This window comes from Eutrigla gurnardus (genome assembly GCF_963514095.1).
Source record: "Eutrigla gurnardus genome assembly, chromosome: 1".
Lineage (NCBI taxonomy): Eukaryota > Metazoa > Chordata > Actinopteri > Perciformes > Triglidae > Eutrigla > Eutrigla gurnardus.
This window is the reverse complement of record NC_139915.1, coordinates 31,779,965-31,800,144: the sequence shown is the minus strand read 5'-3', so window position 1 is coordinate 31,800,144 and position 20,180 is coordinate 31,779,965. Positions and strand designations below refer to the sequence as shown.

General features: G+C 40.5%; 1 protein-coding gene across 2 annotated transcripts; it reads right to left on the bottom strand.

Moving 5' to 3' along the window:
- Positions 1-12,400: 12,400 nt before the first annotated feature.
- Positions 12,401-20,137, bottom strand: LOC311012556 (alpha-1,3-galactosyltransferase 2-like). 2 transcript variants are annotated; one of them, XR_014597053.1, is made up of 7 exons: positions 19,910-20,137; positions 18,380-18,463; positions 17,681-17,758; positions 17,431-17,523; positions 16,125-16,262; positions 14,120-15,431; positions 12,401-13,975 (listed from the first exon to the last, which is right to left on the bottom strand). XR_014597053.1 is itself a non-coding variant. In XM_084008044.1 (6 exons), the coding sequence occupies exons 2-6, from the start codon at positions 18,400-18,402 to the stop codon at positions 14,747-14,749; spliced, it is 1,017 nt and encodes a 338-aa protein (XP_083864170.1). In that variant the 5' UTR covers positions 18,403-18,463; positions 19,910-20,137; the 3' UTR covers positions 12,401-14,746. The 2 variants fall into 2 exon arrangements, 1 of the variants encoding a protein (XP_083864170.1); XM_084008044.1 differs by having other exon boundaries at positions 12,401-15,431.
- Between the last annotated feature and the right edge of the window lie 43 nt (positions 20,138-20,180).

Here is a 20,180-nt window from a genome sequence, read left to right as displayed (position 1 = left end):
ACTCACTTTAATCATATTTAGCTCATTTTCCTCACATTTGAGGTACAAATTAAATGGTGAATCTAAATGGCAAATCTAAATCCATCCATCCATCCATTGTCTTCTGCTTATCCGGGGCCGGGTCGCGGAGGCAGCTGCCTGAGCAGGGACGCCCAGACTTCTCTCTCCATGGACACTTCCCCCAGCTCCTCCGGGAGGACCCCAAGACGTTCCCAGGCCAGCCGGGTGACATAGTCACTCCAGCGTGTCCTGGGTCTTCCTCGGGGTCTCCTCCCGGTGGGGCATGCCTGGAACACCTCCCGAGGGAGGCGTCCAGGGGGCATCCGATGCAGATGCCCGAGCCACCTCAACTGGCTCCTCTCGATGTGGAGGAGCAGCGGCTCTACTCCGAGCTCCTCCCGCGTGACGGAGCTCCTCACCCTATCTCTAAGGGAGCGCCCCGCCACCCTGCGGAGGAAGCTCATTTCGGCCGCTTGTATCCGGGATCTTATTCTTTCGGTCACGACCCAAAGTTCATGACCATAGGTGAGGGTAGGAACGTAGATTGACCGGTAAATCTCTCTTCACCACGACGGACCGATACAGCGACCGCATTACTGCAGCCGCTGCACCGATCCGCCTGTCAATCTCACGTTCCATCCTTCCCTCACTCGTGAACAAGACCCCAAGATACTTAAACTCCTCCACTTGAGGCAAATCTAAATCTAAATGCTAAATCTAAATGTTAAATCTAAATCTAAATGCTAAATCTAAATGTTAAATCTAAATCTAAATGTTAAATCTAAATCTAAATGTTAAATCTATATCTAAATGCTAAATCTAAATCTAAATGTTAAATCTATATCTAAATGCTAAATCTAAATCTAAATGCTAAATCTAAATGTTAAATCTAAATCTAAATGTTAAATCTATATCTAAATGTTAAATCTATATCCAAATGTTAAATCTAAATCTAAATGTTAAATCTATATCTAAATGTTAAATCTATATCCAAATGTTAAATCTAAATCTAAATGTTAAATCTATATCCAAATGTTAAATCTAAATCTAAATGTTAAATCTATATCTAAATGCTAAATCTAAATCTAAATGTTAAATCTATATCTAAATGTTAAATCTAAATCTAAATGTTAAATCTAAATGTTAAATCTATATATAAATGCTAAATCTCACTGTCTATAATCTGTGACATATACTTTGAAGATATGTCGAGATAATTTGGTTTTGTACATATATTTGTTACGTCTATATTTTCTGTTATTTATATCTTTTTCACCCTTATAGAGAAAGAAGTTGCTGAACGTCTTCATGCCAGGACCCTCACTGAGGAAGAGCAGGCGTTTATCCTGACATTGAATCCTGGACACATCCTAGCAGTGTTTCCCCTAGAATTTTTTTCAGGCCCGGTGGTACCCACCGAAAAAACCCTACACAGACGAGAAGCGTGGGATGGTGTATTGGTGCAGTTGGATTAAGTCAGGTGGCACAGCAAGCAGTCTGCAATTCTGCAATTATTATATTTGCATTCAACATTTTTGTTCAACCAGAGTGTATTCAAGGTTTTCAAGGATTCAAGGGGAGAGTGACTTATTAAGGTGCCGGTTGATGGAAATGATCCAAAATTAGGAGCCGGAAAAATATGTCTGGAAAATGAGGAGCATCACATTAATTAAAAATGATTTTTATGCTGATGACACGGTTATCTATTGTTGTGGCTCCACTCTTGCTGAGGCCCTTGGCAACTTACAGATTGCTTTTAACCTTGTGGAAAGTCAGCTCATTGAGCTAAGACTTGTCTTAAACGCTGTCAAAACTAAACTGATGATATTTTCTAATGGCAGGGAAGTACCTGTGTCTCCTCCCAGCATTTCGTCATTACAAGGTTGTGAGATTGAACTTCTGACCTGTTACAAGTATCTCGGCATTTTAATCGATGATCGGCTTTCTTTTATACCACATGTAGAAAACCTGGTAAAAAAATTAAGACTGAAACTGGGATTCTTTTTCCGTCACAGATCTTGTTTTTCTTTTTCTACCAGGAAAAAGTTGGTTGCTGCCACTTTCCTCCCTGTACTTGATTATGGGGACCTCTTGTATATGTATGCCCCTGCAAACTGTCTGCGCTCTCTGGACACCGTGTATCATGGTGCCTTAAGGTTTGTCACTGGATGTAAAGCCCTCACTCACCACTGCACTTTATACGCCCGAGTTGAGTGGCCATCTCTGGCAGCACGCTGCCTTATACATTGGCATATTTTTATTTATAAAGTCATTTTGGGTCTGCTCCCCCTCTATTTATGTAATTATCTCTCCAAATCTCAAAGCAATTACCGCCTACGTTCAAATGAGTTTTATTTATTAAACGTGCCCAAAGTTAACACTGAACTTGGTAAGCACTGTTTTAAGTACGCTGCACCTGCTGCTTGGAATGCACTGCAGAAAACTCTAAAGCTAAAGGAGCTGATCAACCTTGGATCTTTGAAAACTCGTGTGAGAGAAATTGGAGCAGCTTCATACCGCACTTGTTCTTGTTTTAATGTGAATCCGAACTTTTAGTCCTGTTGCTTTTATCTTGTGTTGTATTTTATCTGTGTGTTTTGTGATTTCTGTGTCATGTATGTGTAGTAACTTTTCTGCTGCTGTCTTGGCCAGGCTTCCCTTGAAAAAGAGGCCATTGTGTCTCAATGGGACCGACCTGGTTAAATAAAGGCAAAAAAAAAAAAAAAAAAAAAAAAAAATAGCACAGATACTGTAAAACACTATAACGACATATGAGTGCATATATTGTCTTATTTTATCAAGTAAAATATAAGTTATAGGTTTACTCAACAGCCTAATAGTTCATAGAAATTCAGGTAGAAATAGGTTAACTCAGAGTTCCACAGCTTATCAAAAAACAATCCTTATTTTATTAACATAGGCTGCCTAAGGGCGCGATCAGTAGTGTGCCTACGGCACGATTGCCCCCGGGGGGTCCCCCGCGGCTTTGCATTCACACTGCTCCAGCCCAAACGGACTTTGGCCCGTTAGCCGGTTGTACATACGTCATCACGTCCTAATACTACACACACAATATGGCTTGATGTTGTTTTGAAGGAGTGCATATATTTCGAGCGGATCTGTGCGAGCAGGCAGCGCGAGGAAAGCGGATTTTGGACGGAGACACACAGCGGCATTTTTCTTATAAATGCACCGGTCCGGTTCCGGTACCGGTCCAGTTCCGCAAACACCACAAATCTGAAGAGTGCAACAGCTTATCAAAATACAGTGTCAACTTTCCGTGTTTTCAAAGTAGAAAGCGACATCGTGGTGGTTTAACGAGGCAGAACGGCATCAGAACAACATCAAGCGCGTAAAGTACACGAAGAAGAACGTAGCGGGAGCAAGTCTACTGTGCTGCGCGGAGGCGCTCCTAATGTAAATGATTATTGATTTATGAATGAATTGATAGGTGGCTTATTTTTTTGGTATTGATTTATTTATTTTTTGGCCTGGCGGTTGGTCTCCTTGGCCTGTACAATGGTAGGGGAAACACTGCCTAGCCTTTGCAACAGGAAGCAGCAGAGTTCCTGCGATTGGATTTCTTCCCAGTCCAAAGCTGACTTTTGTTCATGACACAAAACACATTCCAGTTGCTCACACATGCTCAAATGAGCTCCATATATTTGTTAACAGAAAGAATCTGGCAGATGATGAGTTTGATTACCATATTCTGGTGGCTCTCATGAATGCCGCCATTTTCAGTGTAGTGTAGCTGACTGCATTGCTAGACATGCACAGCCACAATAAAGCCAGTAAACCAATGGGTGGTTTTGCTGATGCAATGTCATTTATTTTTCTCTTTATACATTTCAGTTTCAATTATTGTCTGTTAATACATTTCTGGCTAATGTTGAAACTGTTTAGCCTTTCTACCAGTCTACTCTTAAGCTGTGTACACACCGGAAGAACTGCCCGACTCGCGTCGGTAAATTCGGCGTCGGCTACTTAATATGGCCGACTCGAACAACGACATGGGCGGTTCACACCTACGGAATTACAGCCGACGCCATACGTTCCGCGCTTGCGCGAGATGTAATGTCTCCAAAACAACAGGCGGCGCTAATCTGTATTGTGGGCCAAAAAACACGAAAACCGGAAGTAGGCGGTCCTCTCTAGACCACCTTCTTCGATTCCACTGGTTATCTGGTATGTTTACCATCGTCACTTCCGGGCTTCACTGATTCGCTGGTCAAGCTGCTAGCCTCCACCAATCAGAATGGTAAAAGAATGACCGACTCGAATGGCGGATTACACATTTGAATCGGCTGAAATGAACGCCGACGTGGGCCGATTCGAGCGACCACACCAAGGAGACTCATGTCACGGACGCCGACTCTCTCAAAGACGCCGATTTTCGGTCCGGTGTGAGCCCGCCTTTATAGGGCCCTAGTTTCGTAGACCAGGCGCAGTCAGGCGCAGTCAGCTCTCAGCGCACCTGCGCCACGCCGACGGGGTGTGTCCGCCTGGACTTTGCAAGTTTCGTGCACCGCGCAGGCTCGCTCAGGCACACCTCCCGTCTCGCCCACCGGCGCAAGTGGGAAAGAGGGAGGAGAAGAAGGCGTGAGTGGGAGACGAGGCGTGGACTGGGATTAATACAGCCGATTCAGATCTTCACCAATCAAATGAGCTCCTCTCCTCTCCTTTAATGCGTTAGGGGAGGTTCAGTGCAAGTTCCGTCACTTGACAACCCGATGACAGAAGCAGCGCCGCCGCTCCCACCACGCGCATCACGTGCTGTGCGAGCGTATCATAATAATAACAATGCCGATATTATAAAAAACAGGAGAGAGAGAGGGAGATGTTTTGGTCCGAGAGGCTGAGTTTCCGTTACGCGTGCCATCCGCCTTTGATCTGACGTCAGATGTGACGGGACAATCTATATAGATATAAATTCACGTGTTGATTCAATTAGTTGCATTAAATAGTGTTTGTTGTGATTATTTATTGCATTTAAATGTGCCTGGAACTGTGGAAACCTGCCTGTGAGGTCTCGGTGACGTGTGCGCACTGCGCGCCGTCAGCCAAACTTCCACTCCGCCAGCTGTGATTCGCATTGAATGAATGGACTTTATTTACGCCTTGCGCCTTGCGCCGAGAGTAGACCAGGTCGGAGCTGGCGAGCTTTCAGCGCAGTCTCGGCAAGGCTTTTTGCCACGAAACTTCCGCTACGCCAAGCTGAATCTGTGACGCCTCCCCCTGCTGCGCCGCCACACCCATCTTGGCGCAGGCGATCCACCAAACTGCCAAACTGACCGTGCGCAAGGCTGCGCGGGTCGAAACTTGCATTGCGCCGGCTCCGCCACCCTGCGCCGCCCTGCGCTGCGCCACGAAACTAGGGCCCATAGTATTTACAGTACAGCATTGTTAAATGTACACCACTACCGATGTTAATGTTGCATTCTTAACTTCAGTACCTTCATTATTATGGGCTCAAGAGTTAGTTAGACATTTACAATTTTGTGGTATATGAATTCCTGTACCCTGTGATATAATGTTTGTCCCCTGTTACCATCATTTTCAAGAGGGTTTACTGCAACAATCCATTCTTGCAGCTCCTGCTGGTTAAGTGGGCAAAATGTATTAATTGCATGAGATGTTGAGGCCGAGTCCACTGTTCTTGCCTCAGTTGCAGCTTCAGGATAGTTCAGTAACAGAAGATGTCTGTCTAGTGTGAAAAGCTGAAGTGGGGTTCTGTTTCCTTCAGATGAGATTGAATGATTGTTAAATGCAGCTTTAAACTCATCTAATGTGCGATTGATCCTGGGAATGTACACAAAATAAATCCGATTCATTGTCTACATCCAAGGCCTCCATTGACTCCAGTTCATAGAAAATAGGTGCAAACACATGACGGCAGTTTCTGTTCAAGTCCCGATTGAATCGTTCGATTCGCTGATTATGTACAGAACTTCCAGTCAACACAGAATTTTCACCTCTGCGCAGTCTCATGTCCTCCCAAATCTGGACATTTTCCCCTCCATGATCAGTTCTGATATGAACCGGCCGGCCAAGTTCACTGATGGCTGTACTAAAGAGAGCCATGACAGTCTCAGCCCTATTGTTGATGGCACACTGGAGGGATGTCAACATTCTGCTGTAACCATCCATTGTGCTATGTACAACTAATTTCCATCTAATTAGTTTGTGATTGCCATCAATGTGCCATATTAGGACAAGGCACAGTGTATACTCGTCTTTGTATTGTTGTTGTACTCCTGGACGCGACACCAGCACCATCAACCCTTTTTACAGAGTCTCTGAGACGATGTCTCTGCACCATAATGTTTCTGGCACGCAAATGTCCATTAAGCATAACTTCTCCTATAGCCTATGAGGATGTTCTGCTTTTATCTCTATTATGGTTGCATTCAATTCCTCATCAGAAATGGTACTGAATTTTGTGAGCCTTATGTTGTATTCCCGCATCAGCTTGTATAATGTGGGTCTGGAGATCCGCAGGACTGAAGCCACTTCAGAAAGCGTTGTTCCGAGCAGCAGCAAACCCTCAATGACCTCTTTGTACGCCCATCTTTGTTACTGTACGCCCATCCTACAAAACAGGAAAAAACGGACATCCTGAATTGCACTGAACTAATCAACCTGTTCTCATTTCCAACTTACGTGCCTCCTCCACTCCCAACCCCATCGGTTTTGTTTAGTTTATGTATGCAGCAGCAGGGGTGGGCTGCCAGTTGCTTTGTCCTTCGTTTTTCCTGTGTTCAGTAAGTAGGGAGGTAAGACTTTGTATTTTGGTTTCCTCTTCTTTTGCAGGTCAGCCTCGGTTCTTTATAGTTGGGTTGTGTTTGTTATTTCGGCCTTGGCTCACCCCGACACAAATGCTGCTTTATGCTAAGTTGCGTATCTTATTACTCTTATTATTTTGTAAATAAATTATTGTTTGATATACGCACAAATCCATGTCCTTGGGTTCTCTGTGGCTTGGGAGTAAGGGAAGGTGTCCGCTTATTCGTGTTGTGCTCTAGGTTCCCCTAGCTGGGGCATAACACATCCCTATACACAGGGCTGGGTTATTGGGATTACATAATCAGATTACAAAAAAAGTACCTATAATCAGCCCATATTGCATTTGAAAAATGTGTAATTAGATTATAGCTACATTGTTAAGGATTACTTGTTACATTTTTGATTTCTCCATTATTTTGTCTTTAAAGCAGAACAACTCTTAAAAAAGTCATAATTTGCATATTTGGTTTTAGGTAATTCAAAAGTAAAGCAATGAAGTTAAATTACTTTATTACTGTGATACATTAGTAATTGTATCGGAATACATTTTTAAAGTAACCTTCCAACCCTGACCATTCATTACATTACAGAGACCTTAAGAGCCAAGCTGGGACAAGCTGGGAATGACAAGGGAGGTCTAATAGGCAATTATAGTGTAGTCACACAACCAAATGATGTATATAATGGAAGGAAATGTATCAAGATGGACTATAGCAGAACAATAAAACTAGCTCTAAAATATGCCTTCTGAATTAGCTGATGAACTGGATGAGTTTTCTTTTGTGAACTAATATTTCTCAGTTAACTTAAGGTAACAAAACTTTATAATGCTATATCACAACTTCACTTACTGATCTCAATGATGCAATAGTGGTAGCAAAGGTGGCTGAGGACACAGCTGGAGGTGCCTGTGTGTTAACCTGGGGTGTGGAGACCTGAAACAAGAGCCAACATTTTAACCTGTTAAAAATCCATGTTAAAGTGTTTAATGACCATAGAGTCTGGTGTACACCACAAACATACTAACAGGACACATCCTTCGAAAGCTTAGATTCTTTGATTGCGATTGATGCAAAGGAAACGTAACCAATGTGCCGACTGCAGCCGATTCTTAGGATGACTGACGCATTGTACAGCCAATAAATGCGCAGATAAGATTACATGGTAGATTCAAGACCCAGGGAGAAATCACATAAATAAGAGTGTTCCACAGGGCTCAAGTAATTAGATGGCCTAAAATGTATACATCTGACATAAATGTGATCATTGATGTGTACAAAATATGACTATAGATGACCTAGATATATGTGGGCTACATATCAACTGCCACCTCCATGAGTAACAGGACTTTTTGGAAAATGCCTAGCCATACTCTTAGAAAAACGTGTAAAATATTCATTTTCTGTGGTATGTTAATCAAATGTGTTGAAATTCGACTGCGTTTTCCAGCTTATAAGTCCGAGATATAACATTAGTCATCTGCAGACATCTGTTTGCAGGGTCACAGTTCAAAAGAGTCCAACACACGCCTCTAATCAAAATGGTTTAAAAAAAACAGCTTTCAACTCATATTGGTTATGCCTTGGAGAAGAGTTTTAAGCATTTTTTAATCAAATGTCCTTGATGGCGGCAAGACTCCTGCCAGGAGTCTCCTGGTCCTTCGGTTAATGCAACGAGCGATCCCGCTAAAGTTAGCTATCTGGGAAAAGTTAGACACATAACATTATTTAGCTACCACAGCTTATACTTCATGGGGCACGGTCAGCTTTCTTACCTGTAATCACTAGCTAAGTTATAGGAAACTCTGAATAACAGTCGCTGAAAGTCCTTTCAGTGAATCACAAAACCTTAGCTGACACCCGAGTCACACTGGCAAACGTTAGCTTGCTAGGTCGGTTAGCTCACAATAGCTTCCCCCAGAATACAGTAAAAAGTTCAGCTTTTATCTCCGTAACTTACCGTTAACGGTGTGGACGGTACCGGCGGAAGTGCACCTTGGAGTGCAGCACGCACACCTGCTATAACCGCCCGCTCAATATCTCCTAATTGGAGGGAGCCGGCCATGTTCGGTCCTTCCTCTCTTTGCCTCCGCATCCACAGCAAGTCGGTCAGAGGTGTGGGCGGATCTGTGGAGCTGACGGGCGTGGGCTATTTGCATATTTTCTAAACATTTAGATTTAGATTTAGCATTTAGATTTAGATTTAACATTTAGATTTAGATTTAGCATTTAGATTAAGCATTTAGATTTAGATTTAGATTTAACATTTAGATTTAGATTTAGCATTTAGATTTAGATTAAGCATTTAGATTTAGCATTTAGATTTAGATTTAACATTTAGATTTAGATTTAACATTTAGATTTAGATTTAGCATTTAGATTTATATTTAACATTTAGATTTAGATTTAGCATTTAGATTTAGATTTAGCATTTAGATTTAGATTTAACATTTAGATTTAGATTTAACATTTAGATTTAACATTTAGATTTAGATTTAACATTTAGATTTAGATTTAGCATTTAGATTTAGATTAAGCATTTAGATTTAGCATTTAGATTTAGATTTAACATTTAGATTTAGCATTTAGATTTAGATTTGTCATTTAGATTGACCATTTAATTTGTACCTCAAATGTGAGGAAAATGAGCTAAATGTGATTAAAGTGAGTTAAATGTGAGGAAAGTGAGCTAAATATTCAAAATATATCAGCTCGAAAAGTCTGACTAAATTTTTACATTCGGCACCCCATAGCAGTATGCATTAAAAATACTGTTTATGGCCCTCTTCTCACATGGTGTTTACGGAGAAACAGACTCCCACAGCAAACACCACAGGTGACTGGTTTTGGAGGTAAGGCGTTTTAACGCCCACAATAGAATATGAAAACAAAGACCCGAGGATCGTGTTCACACCGCCAGTGTCAGTCCTCACAAAGTAAAGCAACACTCCGCTCCGACAGGAATGTATCGCAGTCGGGCCATAAGTTCACCCTCAGATGAATTTTCTTAAACAATAATGTACATGTTGTATCTGTATTTTGGTATCTTGTCTTTTTTCATGTGTCTGAGTATTTTATTATTATTATTATTATTATTATTATTATTATTATTATTATTATTATTATTATTATTATTATTATTATAACAATTGTGATTAAACTACCATTTTATTTTGTTTTCAGTGTTGTCAGCTCATTTATATTTGATTTGCTATTAAAAGGTCAGTGTGTGAGGTTTTGTCACAGCTCTATAAAGATTTTGCATTAATGTGGGAGAATGTGATATTTCGTTTTTTCAAAAGTCGAAGATAAGAAAATAAGTACTTGTGAATATTGTAAATTACCTCATGTTGTACCTTTCCTCCATTCTATAAATGTAATTTCTGAATCAAAAAGGCTTTGAAAACTTTCAAAATATGGTCCTCTCTAAACATCCTTGCATAATATAGACTACCCCAGCCAATGTTATTATCTGTATCCTTTATAGGCCTGTACTGTTCTGTATGCTTTTGTATGACGTCACGTATACTTTGTACTATATCTTTTTCAATAATGTTTTCAAAAGAGAAATTGGAGAAAGTTGTAGTTTGGATCACTAATTTAGAGTTTATTCTTTTAGATCAATAGATAGATAGATAGATTCATTTTATTTTATTTTATTTTATGGTTTATTTAGGTTGTCCACAAAGAAAAACATTAAGTACCTGACGCATAAACCTGAGTAACATTATATTATTATTATTATTATCATTTTCTGAAGGTTTATTGCTGGGGTCAAATTGGAAGGATAACACATGTGAGACAATTTGAGGGTAACAGGAGGGATAAGACAATACGCTTCCTCAAATCTGACACACAATAGAGTAGCAAAGCAAAGCTACAATGAAAAGCTTAAAAACAGGTTTTTTAAACAATGACTCGTGCCTTTTGTGGTGACGAGACAGGAAAGTACCAGATTGATGTGAGTAGTAGTTAGTAAAGTGTTTAGTTACCTGGAAGAATACAACATAGGCGTAGGTGGCAGTTCACTGAGTCAGTCAACAACCTCCCCCTCACCTCACCCACCTTCTTTGAATTGCCTGCTTTGTGTCAATTAGATAAGACGTTTGGGCTTTTTTCATCTGAAGTATTTGTCAAACTATATCAAATTTATAAAATCACCAACATAACAGTCCAGAACCTCAATTTTCTTCTGTACAATTTGTTTGGATTTCCCTCTGGTATAAAGACCCAAACAGCCAAATTGATTCCACTAGTGCAGAGAACTTATGATATAGGGGGCAAACAGGGAGCGGATCCTCTGACAAGGTTCAGATTCTTGGTTTGTCTTTGAACCATGGAGGATGATACATATTCCATGCCTATTTGTATTTTATCTGGAGACCAGCGTGGGGAATGTGGAAATAATTTGAACTCTGATAGTCTATTGTGAATTTGATTTTGAACGCATCGCAGAACCGAAGAAGTCACCCCCCCCCCAATCAGAAAGTAAGCATTGACAGACAGGGAGATGGTCCAATTACTTTCTCCCGCCCGACTTTTTTTTCCCACGGCCATTTTATTTATTCATTTCTATCAATATGTTACAAGGATTTCAAGTAATATAACAGAAAGTGTTTCTGAATAGTATGACCTTTCAGCTTTCTGCAGAAAGGATCAGTACACGAAGCAAAGCAACTCGATCTGTCTGACCAAGAGCACTATCGATGGCCTACCTTGGCTTTTCCTCTTTCTCCGGTTATGGCTCCCTGCAACAGGACTGATACAGCCTGATACACAGCAGGTTGATAACTGATAAACAAATATTCATATAGGTACAGTGGATAGAGAAGTGCTGTCTCAGCAGCTCAGTGTTTCCATTTCCCTAAGCAGAATAGATATCATCTCATGCAGCCGGTAAATTTCCATTGCACAATCATGCCTTCTGGCTCTTAACAGTGAAGCCAATGCGTTAGTGCCTTGAGCTTGCATTCTATCGAAAATGGGTGAAGTGGTGTCCAACCTTCTGTTCTGAAACATCCTGTATGGGTTTACATAAGTGCAAGTGGTAGGACAGGTTAGGTCTGGTAAGGTGTGTGGCATGCAAAGGTTTTGGGAATGCAGGTCTGCTGGTTGTTGAAGTCTTTATCGATATAATGGCAAGGAACAGCAGAAGCTATCTCAAGAGCAAGTCTAGACCATACTTTAAATTCACACAGACCAGGAAAAATGAAACCAATGAGGAAGTTCCTTGAACTCTCATTCTTTTTTCCAAATGGCCCAAAGGGGGTGACTCCTCTGATGGCAAGTAGTCAGATTGTATATAAGTCTATGATAATTATCACACCACTTGATTAATAACCTCACTAAACATATAATTATATTATATTCAATCACTGGTCTCTCTCTTCTTCAATATAATGTGACAGTCATTTAGTAAATTGTGTTTAATTTAGAATTCAATAGACAATAAAGCAGGAAAAGCTTTAGGCTGTGTCTACCGTGTGATTGGCAGAATGAAACATACACACAGACACACACACACACACACACACACACACACACACACACACACACACACACACACACACGCACACGGTTGTGTGAAGCAAGAACTGGGAAGCAAGAAGAATCCATCACTTTCTCATAGGTTTTTAATAGACTACTAAAAAGACATTGGGTGTTATTTTTGATTCATAGGTAAGTCTGTAGTTTATTAAGTCATGTTCAACACTGACCTCCAACCTTGGATCTCTAGGACCAAAACCAATGGCTGTCTTTTCTGCATTGAGCAGTGCAATTCTGGATCATCCACTCATTGGTTTGTTCGATACACTTACTCAGTGAACGAAAGGGATTATATTCATGTGATGACACTGTAATGTAAAGCTGTGTGTCATCAGCATAGTTGTAAGAGATGTTGTTATACTCCATAATCTGAGTTTGAGGGACCATGTAGATTTTGAACAAAAGTGTCCCCAGAATAGAGCCTTGGGGAAACCCACATCTCTTTTTTCCCCCGCTCAGATTCATAATCAGGAAGTAGTCCCAAAGTAGGATTTGGACCAATTTAGCACAGTACCAGAATGTTCGCCCACTTCTCCAACCTTTTCAATGATCTTGTCAAAAAATGTTAGGTTTGATTTGGGCCTGTGATTAATTAATACTTTTTTTTTTAAAAAGAGGTTTGAATACTGCAGTTTTCAAGGCCTCAGGAAAAATGGATCTGGGGTTCGGTTCCTCCCCCAGAAATGTTTTAACAGACTAGATGTCATTTTTTGTATTCTGATGCATTTTAACATGGTTTTATACTTTAATCTGACTATAGCATGAGAAAGAAATATGGGTACTGGTGGTTTGCGCCTGTCTGATCACATATTTGAAAATATTAAAAAACAAAGTATAGAAATGGATTCTATGACTTATTCAGCCTATCTATTTATTCTTGCATACAATTGCAATTTCTGTTAAATTAATTTCTGTTAATGTTAGAGTACATTGTCCATTAAACTTCATCCCTGTCATGGATTATTCCTTAGGTATTATATTATTTCCCATTGATAATAAAAAGTTCTAATGCCGTGAGCTGAGCTCATTTTCTCAAGTGACAGAAATCAACATCGTGGCTATCTACGATACATGTTGAGGACCAGTCACACTTATAATGAGCAAAACAGGGAACCCCTGTCACATGGGACTGATTCACAACTGAAAGTAGCGCAAAGTGGGCAGACAGATGCGCTAACTTTTGACATGTAAAAAGTGGTAATTATTTTAAAAACACCAATGTTACTAACGACTATGATAGGAAAAATATTGCATGCAAGATTTTCCCAGCTGAACACAAAAAACAAACTGAAAAACAACAATGATAATAAACCATCTACATTTCCGTATTGAAGGTACAGCATGACAGAGAGAAACTTAAAATGTAAAAACATTTGCTGCACATTGAAACTCCTTGGAGCACAGAAACTTGTGAGACTTTCTGCATGGTTACAGCTATAACAAATTCTAAAAACAAATCACTTTTGATTTGATGGAGTCGTTCGCTCTCTTCACAATGTGCTCAGACAGGATCAGATCTCTCTTATGATTCTGCACCAGTTCGAACACATTCCACTGTGCTTCAGTTAAATGCAATTATTGGGCTTCAGCAAACACATTGGAGACCATCCATCTGTAAGGACCACACCAAATTCAAACTCAACCTTAATTTTGAGTTCAACTACACGACTTTAAAGTTTCACGGTTGCGACACTATCGTGTCCAATTGTTGTCCACATAATTGTTTATGGGATAAAAGCATCATATCTTAGGCGTATCATGAGGACAACACCAAATTCAAACTCAACCTTCAAGTTCAGATACACAACTTTAAAGTTTCACGGTTGCGACACTATCGTGGTGACAATGTCTGTCCATGGACACTTTTCCTTAAAGAAGCAACTTTGTCCACATGATTGTTCATGGGATAAAAGCATCATATCTTAGGTGTGGCTAGGTGTGTATCGTGAAGCTACAATGCAAATTTAAAGCTCTTTTGCTTTCCACCTGCTGGTGGAAGATGGCATTATTGCTCGGATCACAACATTTAAAATATGATGCACCACATTTGTCGATGAAGCCTTCAAGAACAAGTCAGAATTTCCTTTTAAAATTGCTTTGTTTAAAAAAACAAAAATACACACATTTGACAAGTCATAATCCTTCCAACATTCGAGAAATGAAAGACAACAATTAAAGGCAGAGTAGGTAATTTGGAAAAACCACAGAGACTTTGAACGTATCGCCGAACCGAAAAAGTCCGGCCCCCTTCGTTCAGACCTCGGTTCAAAGCCGCTTCCCAAGAACGCCAAACGTATGCTCGAGATCGAAAGGTCGAAAGGTAATTTCATGGTAAAAATCCAATACAACACTTTTAGTTAACAATCTTGCACTGCGATTAAACGTATCACAACGAGTGGATCTTGTAACCCACTCTACAGCGTACGGAGTTTGTCATAATTTTTTGGTGCCCACACTAGGCGGGTGACGCTTATGTCCCTTGTGTCAATGATAATCGGGTCCCAGCAGTACTCAGGCGAGAGCAGCCTGCTTGGTTTGTGAAGCCAAAAGAATTTGTTTAGATGACTCTCATCATGCCACAGAGCCTCCACGTTGTTTAGTTTGTCCTCCATGATACTCAGAAAGCAGTAATCTGCCAAATCCTTCACATTGTCACACAAGCCTCCAAAGAGAGCAGCGTGGTAGTAGTAATCTCCGGATGCCATGAAGGCTTTGGATTTGGGGTTTCTGTCGTAACTGAACCGTTCCTGTGGAAGATTGTAATACCATGCATGTAGCAAAGCAACCGAATCCCCCAGAGCCTCTGAGCCAAATCTTCCCTTGAACTCCTGATCCACATCCAAGCAGAAGACATAGTTGCAGCGGAAACGAATCTCTGATTCGATGACATCTGATATTGTTTTCATGCGCATCATCGAGATGTCCTGCCACCTGGAGTGCTTTTGTACCTGGATAACCTTCATGCTTCGATTAGGAGCGAGCTCGATGCTTGGCACCTTATCTGGTAGATCCGTAAACACGTAATATGTCACTTGTAATCCCACCATAAAATGTATCTCCGCAGAGGTAAGGAAAGTCTTGAGGTAGGCATCAAGGTATCTGAGACAGAGACAGACAAGTGAAAAACAAGTGATGCAGATGGGAAAACGACACAAAGAAAATATGTTTTCTGTCATTTCTTTATTTGAGACAACTATCACGTGCGTCCATGTTTTAAGGGGTCATTGCTTTGAGCCTTAACGTGGTAATTGGTACATTTGCATGAAAGTTGTTGAACTGATATTCACGCTGGTTTGGAGAAAGTGCTCACAATGCCAAATCTTTAGTATTAAAAGTGCTATCAGACTCGTATTAGGGCCACTGTAGGAAAAAAAAATAAAAAATGGAGCCGAGAGAGGTGGGCAATATTCAGAGAAAAAAAGTTGCAAATGTGCTACTTTAAAACAAGCAAATTTAAAACTGCCCAATCAATAACCACCCATAAGATGACAATTTGGCCCATATAAAATTAACCAACAATAACCATCAACAGCCATCACCCGAAGGACCTGAGAAAGGCGTTACCATCACACATGTTGTGATGTATTAATTAGAAAAATAAATGCAACTTTCATGGGATTTTAGCTAGCATAAATGCCGGTTGTTAGCATTGTAATAAAGTAGCAAATCCGCAACTTTATAAAGTAGCACAGTTTTTATTTTTTCCCCTACAGTGGCCCTAATACGCCGTCGTAGAAGAGCTTGTGTCAAAGCGCTGGTGCTTTCATGGTCAGTGTTTATGGAGGAACAAACCTTCCCACAGCAAAGACGGTGAGGGCCACAGATGACTGGTTCTGGATGTGTATTTGGTTGTAAAGGTTGGGGTCGAACATCCCCTCCCAGATGATGGGAGCATTCCAAGCTGTGCGTGTTTTAACATTTGTTCTGGCCCTGAATGGAAGATGAAAACAAAAGATGTACGTTAAAAACAGTCGATATGACAAACTGCTGCTTCTCAATGAGGCAGACCCACACCGATCTTCTGCCTTGTGCTTCACCGAAACCTGGGTTGTGTCGAAGAAACCTCACAGTTTTATTTTCATCTCATTCTAATATTCTTTTCTCCTGTACTGATCAAATGTCCTGCTGCTCTTATTTCATTGTGGTTAACTCGTTTTATCCTGATTAGAAGAAGTAATTCTCTTTGCTATTGAGAGAAAAGACCTTTTAGTGTTTCTTCCTTCCTGGACGGACTCCGAGAAACTTCCTTATCTCACATTGATTGATCAGAGTCTGATGAATGGCCTCTGTTGTGACATTGTGTAGAGAAACCAGTCTGCCCTGAGAGCAGTCACACCTTCGACTTCTCAGGAAGTCTCTGTCTCTACAAGCAGGTGTGTACATGCGTACCAAAACAATCTTTTTTTTCTTTTTCTTTTCATACAGTGGCCCTAATACACCGTGGTACAGAGGAGCAGAAGCATGTAGGCTGCCATTGCTGTTACGAAACATCGCGGGGGAAGAAGTCAGGCTAGAGGGTTTGAGGGGCGGCACAATGACATCATCGTATGCATATTTACCGTTTTCAAGAACATGAAACGGAGGGGCGTGTTTTTTCTTTTTCACCCTCTCACTCGTTCCGCCATGCCAGGGTGCTATCTTAACGCATCGCAGCGTTATTCCGCAAACAAAGTGCGATCTAAATGCTCCAGTTTGCGGCATATTTTTACTCGCCTTTACGCCATTCCAGTGGAATCGTCTGTCTAAAAGGAGCTACAGACTGTTTATAAGAAGTTTACATCATCATTGTGATTTGAAGTTGCCGCCTGATAACAATTAGCATACTAAAGATGCAGGGCTTCTAAGTCCTGGACCCCCCCCCCGTTTACTAATCAGAGGAAGAATGTTCTTGTTTTCCCAAAGCTTGCCGATTGTTGATCTAGTTCTGCTTGAATTACTTCTACATGGGGTCATTTTCAGACTTAATTTTCAACTTAAAAATAGTGTTTATTGTGAAATTTGTCTAAGCAGATGGGCAACATGTTGATTTTAGATTCAATTTCTACATATTATTCATGATTTCTGAAATCTATACAGCCAAAAAGGTCAGATCTCTTACCCAAAGTTAAGCGTGTGGTCTAAATTGATGCTCTGTCTCAGCAATCCTTTGGCCGCCGGCTTGTTGTTCACGGGGATGAGCGCCGCTATATTTCTAATATTGAAAAAGGACCCATCGTGAGACTGGAATGAAATCATTATTAAGTGACTTTTGCTGTCATGCATAAATTCAACTTGCTCGCATGTGCTGTTATGGGTCTTCAAGAGCAATAATCTTGAATAATGGTGATCAATAATGATGACTTTAGTACCCTAGATACAAGCAGGTGACGCTGACAATGAGCAACACGAGGCAGCAGAAGAGTCCAGTACTCTTTTCCTTTAGTCCACTGAAAAATATGCAAAAGCAAAGAAACACAAAAAGAGAACATATCAGCTTCAACCCACGTGATATGGATATAGTTGTATAGGGAATAAAGACTCATAGCTGAAGAACATAGTGAATATTAAGTGGTATGAGGCAGGATTCTGACCTTAGTTCGAGTTAATTTTGCTGTAAATGAGATACATTGACCTGAAGAGTGTTATTTTAATGTACATAACGTCTATGTTTTGTAGTAGAGCTATTCTTCAGTTATTTATAACCTCCTCTTCCCATTCACAAAGTTAAAAAATAAAATAGTAAAAATCCATGGTAGATATACAGCATTAAACAACAATGCAAATCCAGAAACAATGTCCTTAAATAAGGTTTTTGTAATCTGATACTTGTTTATTTGGGGTTTGCTGACCGTCATCTACTGTAGGTAATATACTAACTATAGAAACATATCTTAGACAAGCCTACTTCAAAACACCTGAACTATCCCTTTAGTTTTTTTTTATCACTTAGTTATCATGTCTGTATTTACATATACCAGCATTCATTTGTTCATTAACTCGTTTAGAGCTACATCACCAGATTAAAAAAAAGAAAAAGAAACAAACATTGCGAAAAAAAGAGACGATACCTTGTGCAATACTGCCGCTTCATTTTTCCAGGAAACAAACTGTCAAAGGAGGTGGAGGTATCTGGTCGGTCGATACGATTGTACCTAGAAGAAAATAGCACTCAAGACTGCAGTGAAACCAGACACACAACAGAAGAGCGGCGGTACCCCCCCCCCCCCCCCCCCCCCCCCTGTCACTATAAAGTGTGTATTCCAGAAAGCAGTTTTTGCTAAAACTCTGAGTTTGTAAACCATTGGAAGAGGGATACTCTTGAGTTTTAGTTAAAGATACCATGCTAGCATTTGCCTGAAGTAATTCACCCACAATTCATAGCGTTGTGACGTGAAACACATGTTTGCCAGGGAAAGACAGAAAGAAAAGGTAAACAAAAATCATAGGAATGTCATCGTAGGCTACACACCTGGTTTATTCATAAACCATTTATTTGAATTATGCTCATTGAAGCCACTAAAAAAAGTAAATCAATTATTTGTTAATGATAACAGCGGGAGACGTTCAAATCAGGCTGTAAAAAACTGAACTAAACTTAAATTTTAAGATAAAATGTTTTGTCTCATCAAAAGTAACGTGGCGTGTCAAGTGATGTCCCATTTGTATTTCTACCATTTCAAGTCCTCACAGCCTCACATTCATTTAACGGGAGTCCCAGAGGGTTTGGGGGGGGGGGGGGGGGGGTCGGCCCCCTGAGTTTCTCCCACCTGTCTCCGCCCTTTTCCTGAATACCAACCAGCTGTGGATAAATGGGATGTCGTTTCCTTGTGTTAATAGACACGGAAGCAGTGATTCTAGCAGCATCACGTTGGGTTTTGATGAGCCCACTTAGTCCAATTTTACAAGCAATCACACATCTTAACAATATTCTTCTTTTTATATTTTCATACATTTCATATCACGGACATAATCCGCGACCAGATGCTTTGCAGAAAATGAAATGTTTATACAGAACATTTCTGTGTTGAAATAGCAGCTGATATTTAATGTGTGAAATATGATTAAAATCTTATATTCTTATGCTTAATTTTCACCTGCAGCCACGTAATGTTTGTGGCTGTGGGATGGCACTTCTATGAAAATTAGTATTTCCTTTACATCTCGCCTTCCACTCACTGCGGGAATTGAACCCCCGTCGCCCCGTGCGCATTTAAAAAGAGAATCTAAACATCGACTGTTTAATGAAGTCACACGCATTCATATAGGCAGTAATTGCCTCCCACGCCAACAAGTAATATATCTTAACTCGCTCCCCGATGCCAATCGTAATTATCGACGGGCACGCGCCTATATGTAAACTTGTTGAACTCGATCCAGAGCAGATCGTTCTGGAAGCGAAACCTACTGGGAATTATTGTTTTTAAAATGAAAATTAATAACAATAATAATAAAAATGTAAGCAAAAAAAAATCAAATAATAATAAATCTGACATTTCTGACAATATGGAGAAAAAAGGGTTTAAAGATGAACTGCAATGTCATCTAAAGAGTGGAAGTTTAGAATGAACCCCCCAGCAGGGAACATTGCTGAGACCTACCTGGTGCAGGTTTTTCTCAGGTAAATAAATCCACCAAGAACATCATCACTCGGACTCTCCGCTCTCAAATGACCGTGTCATCCTTCTCACACGAGGAAGGCGCAAACAGGGAGTGGCTCCGTTGTAAAAAGCTTCAGGTGCATTTACCCTCATTTTTTTCAGTGAGTCCTGAAGGAAACATGCCTTTGGTAGTAGTCCCTCCTGTTATTAAATATGATTTGACTCGACTGTGCATTAAATTGTCTTAACATTCTTTGTTGAGAGGTGGGTC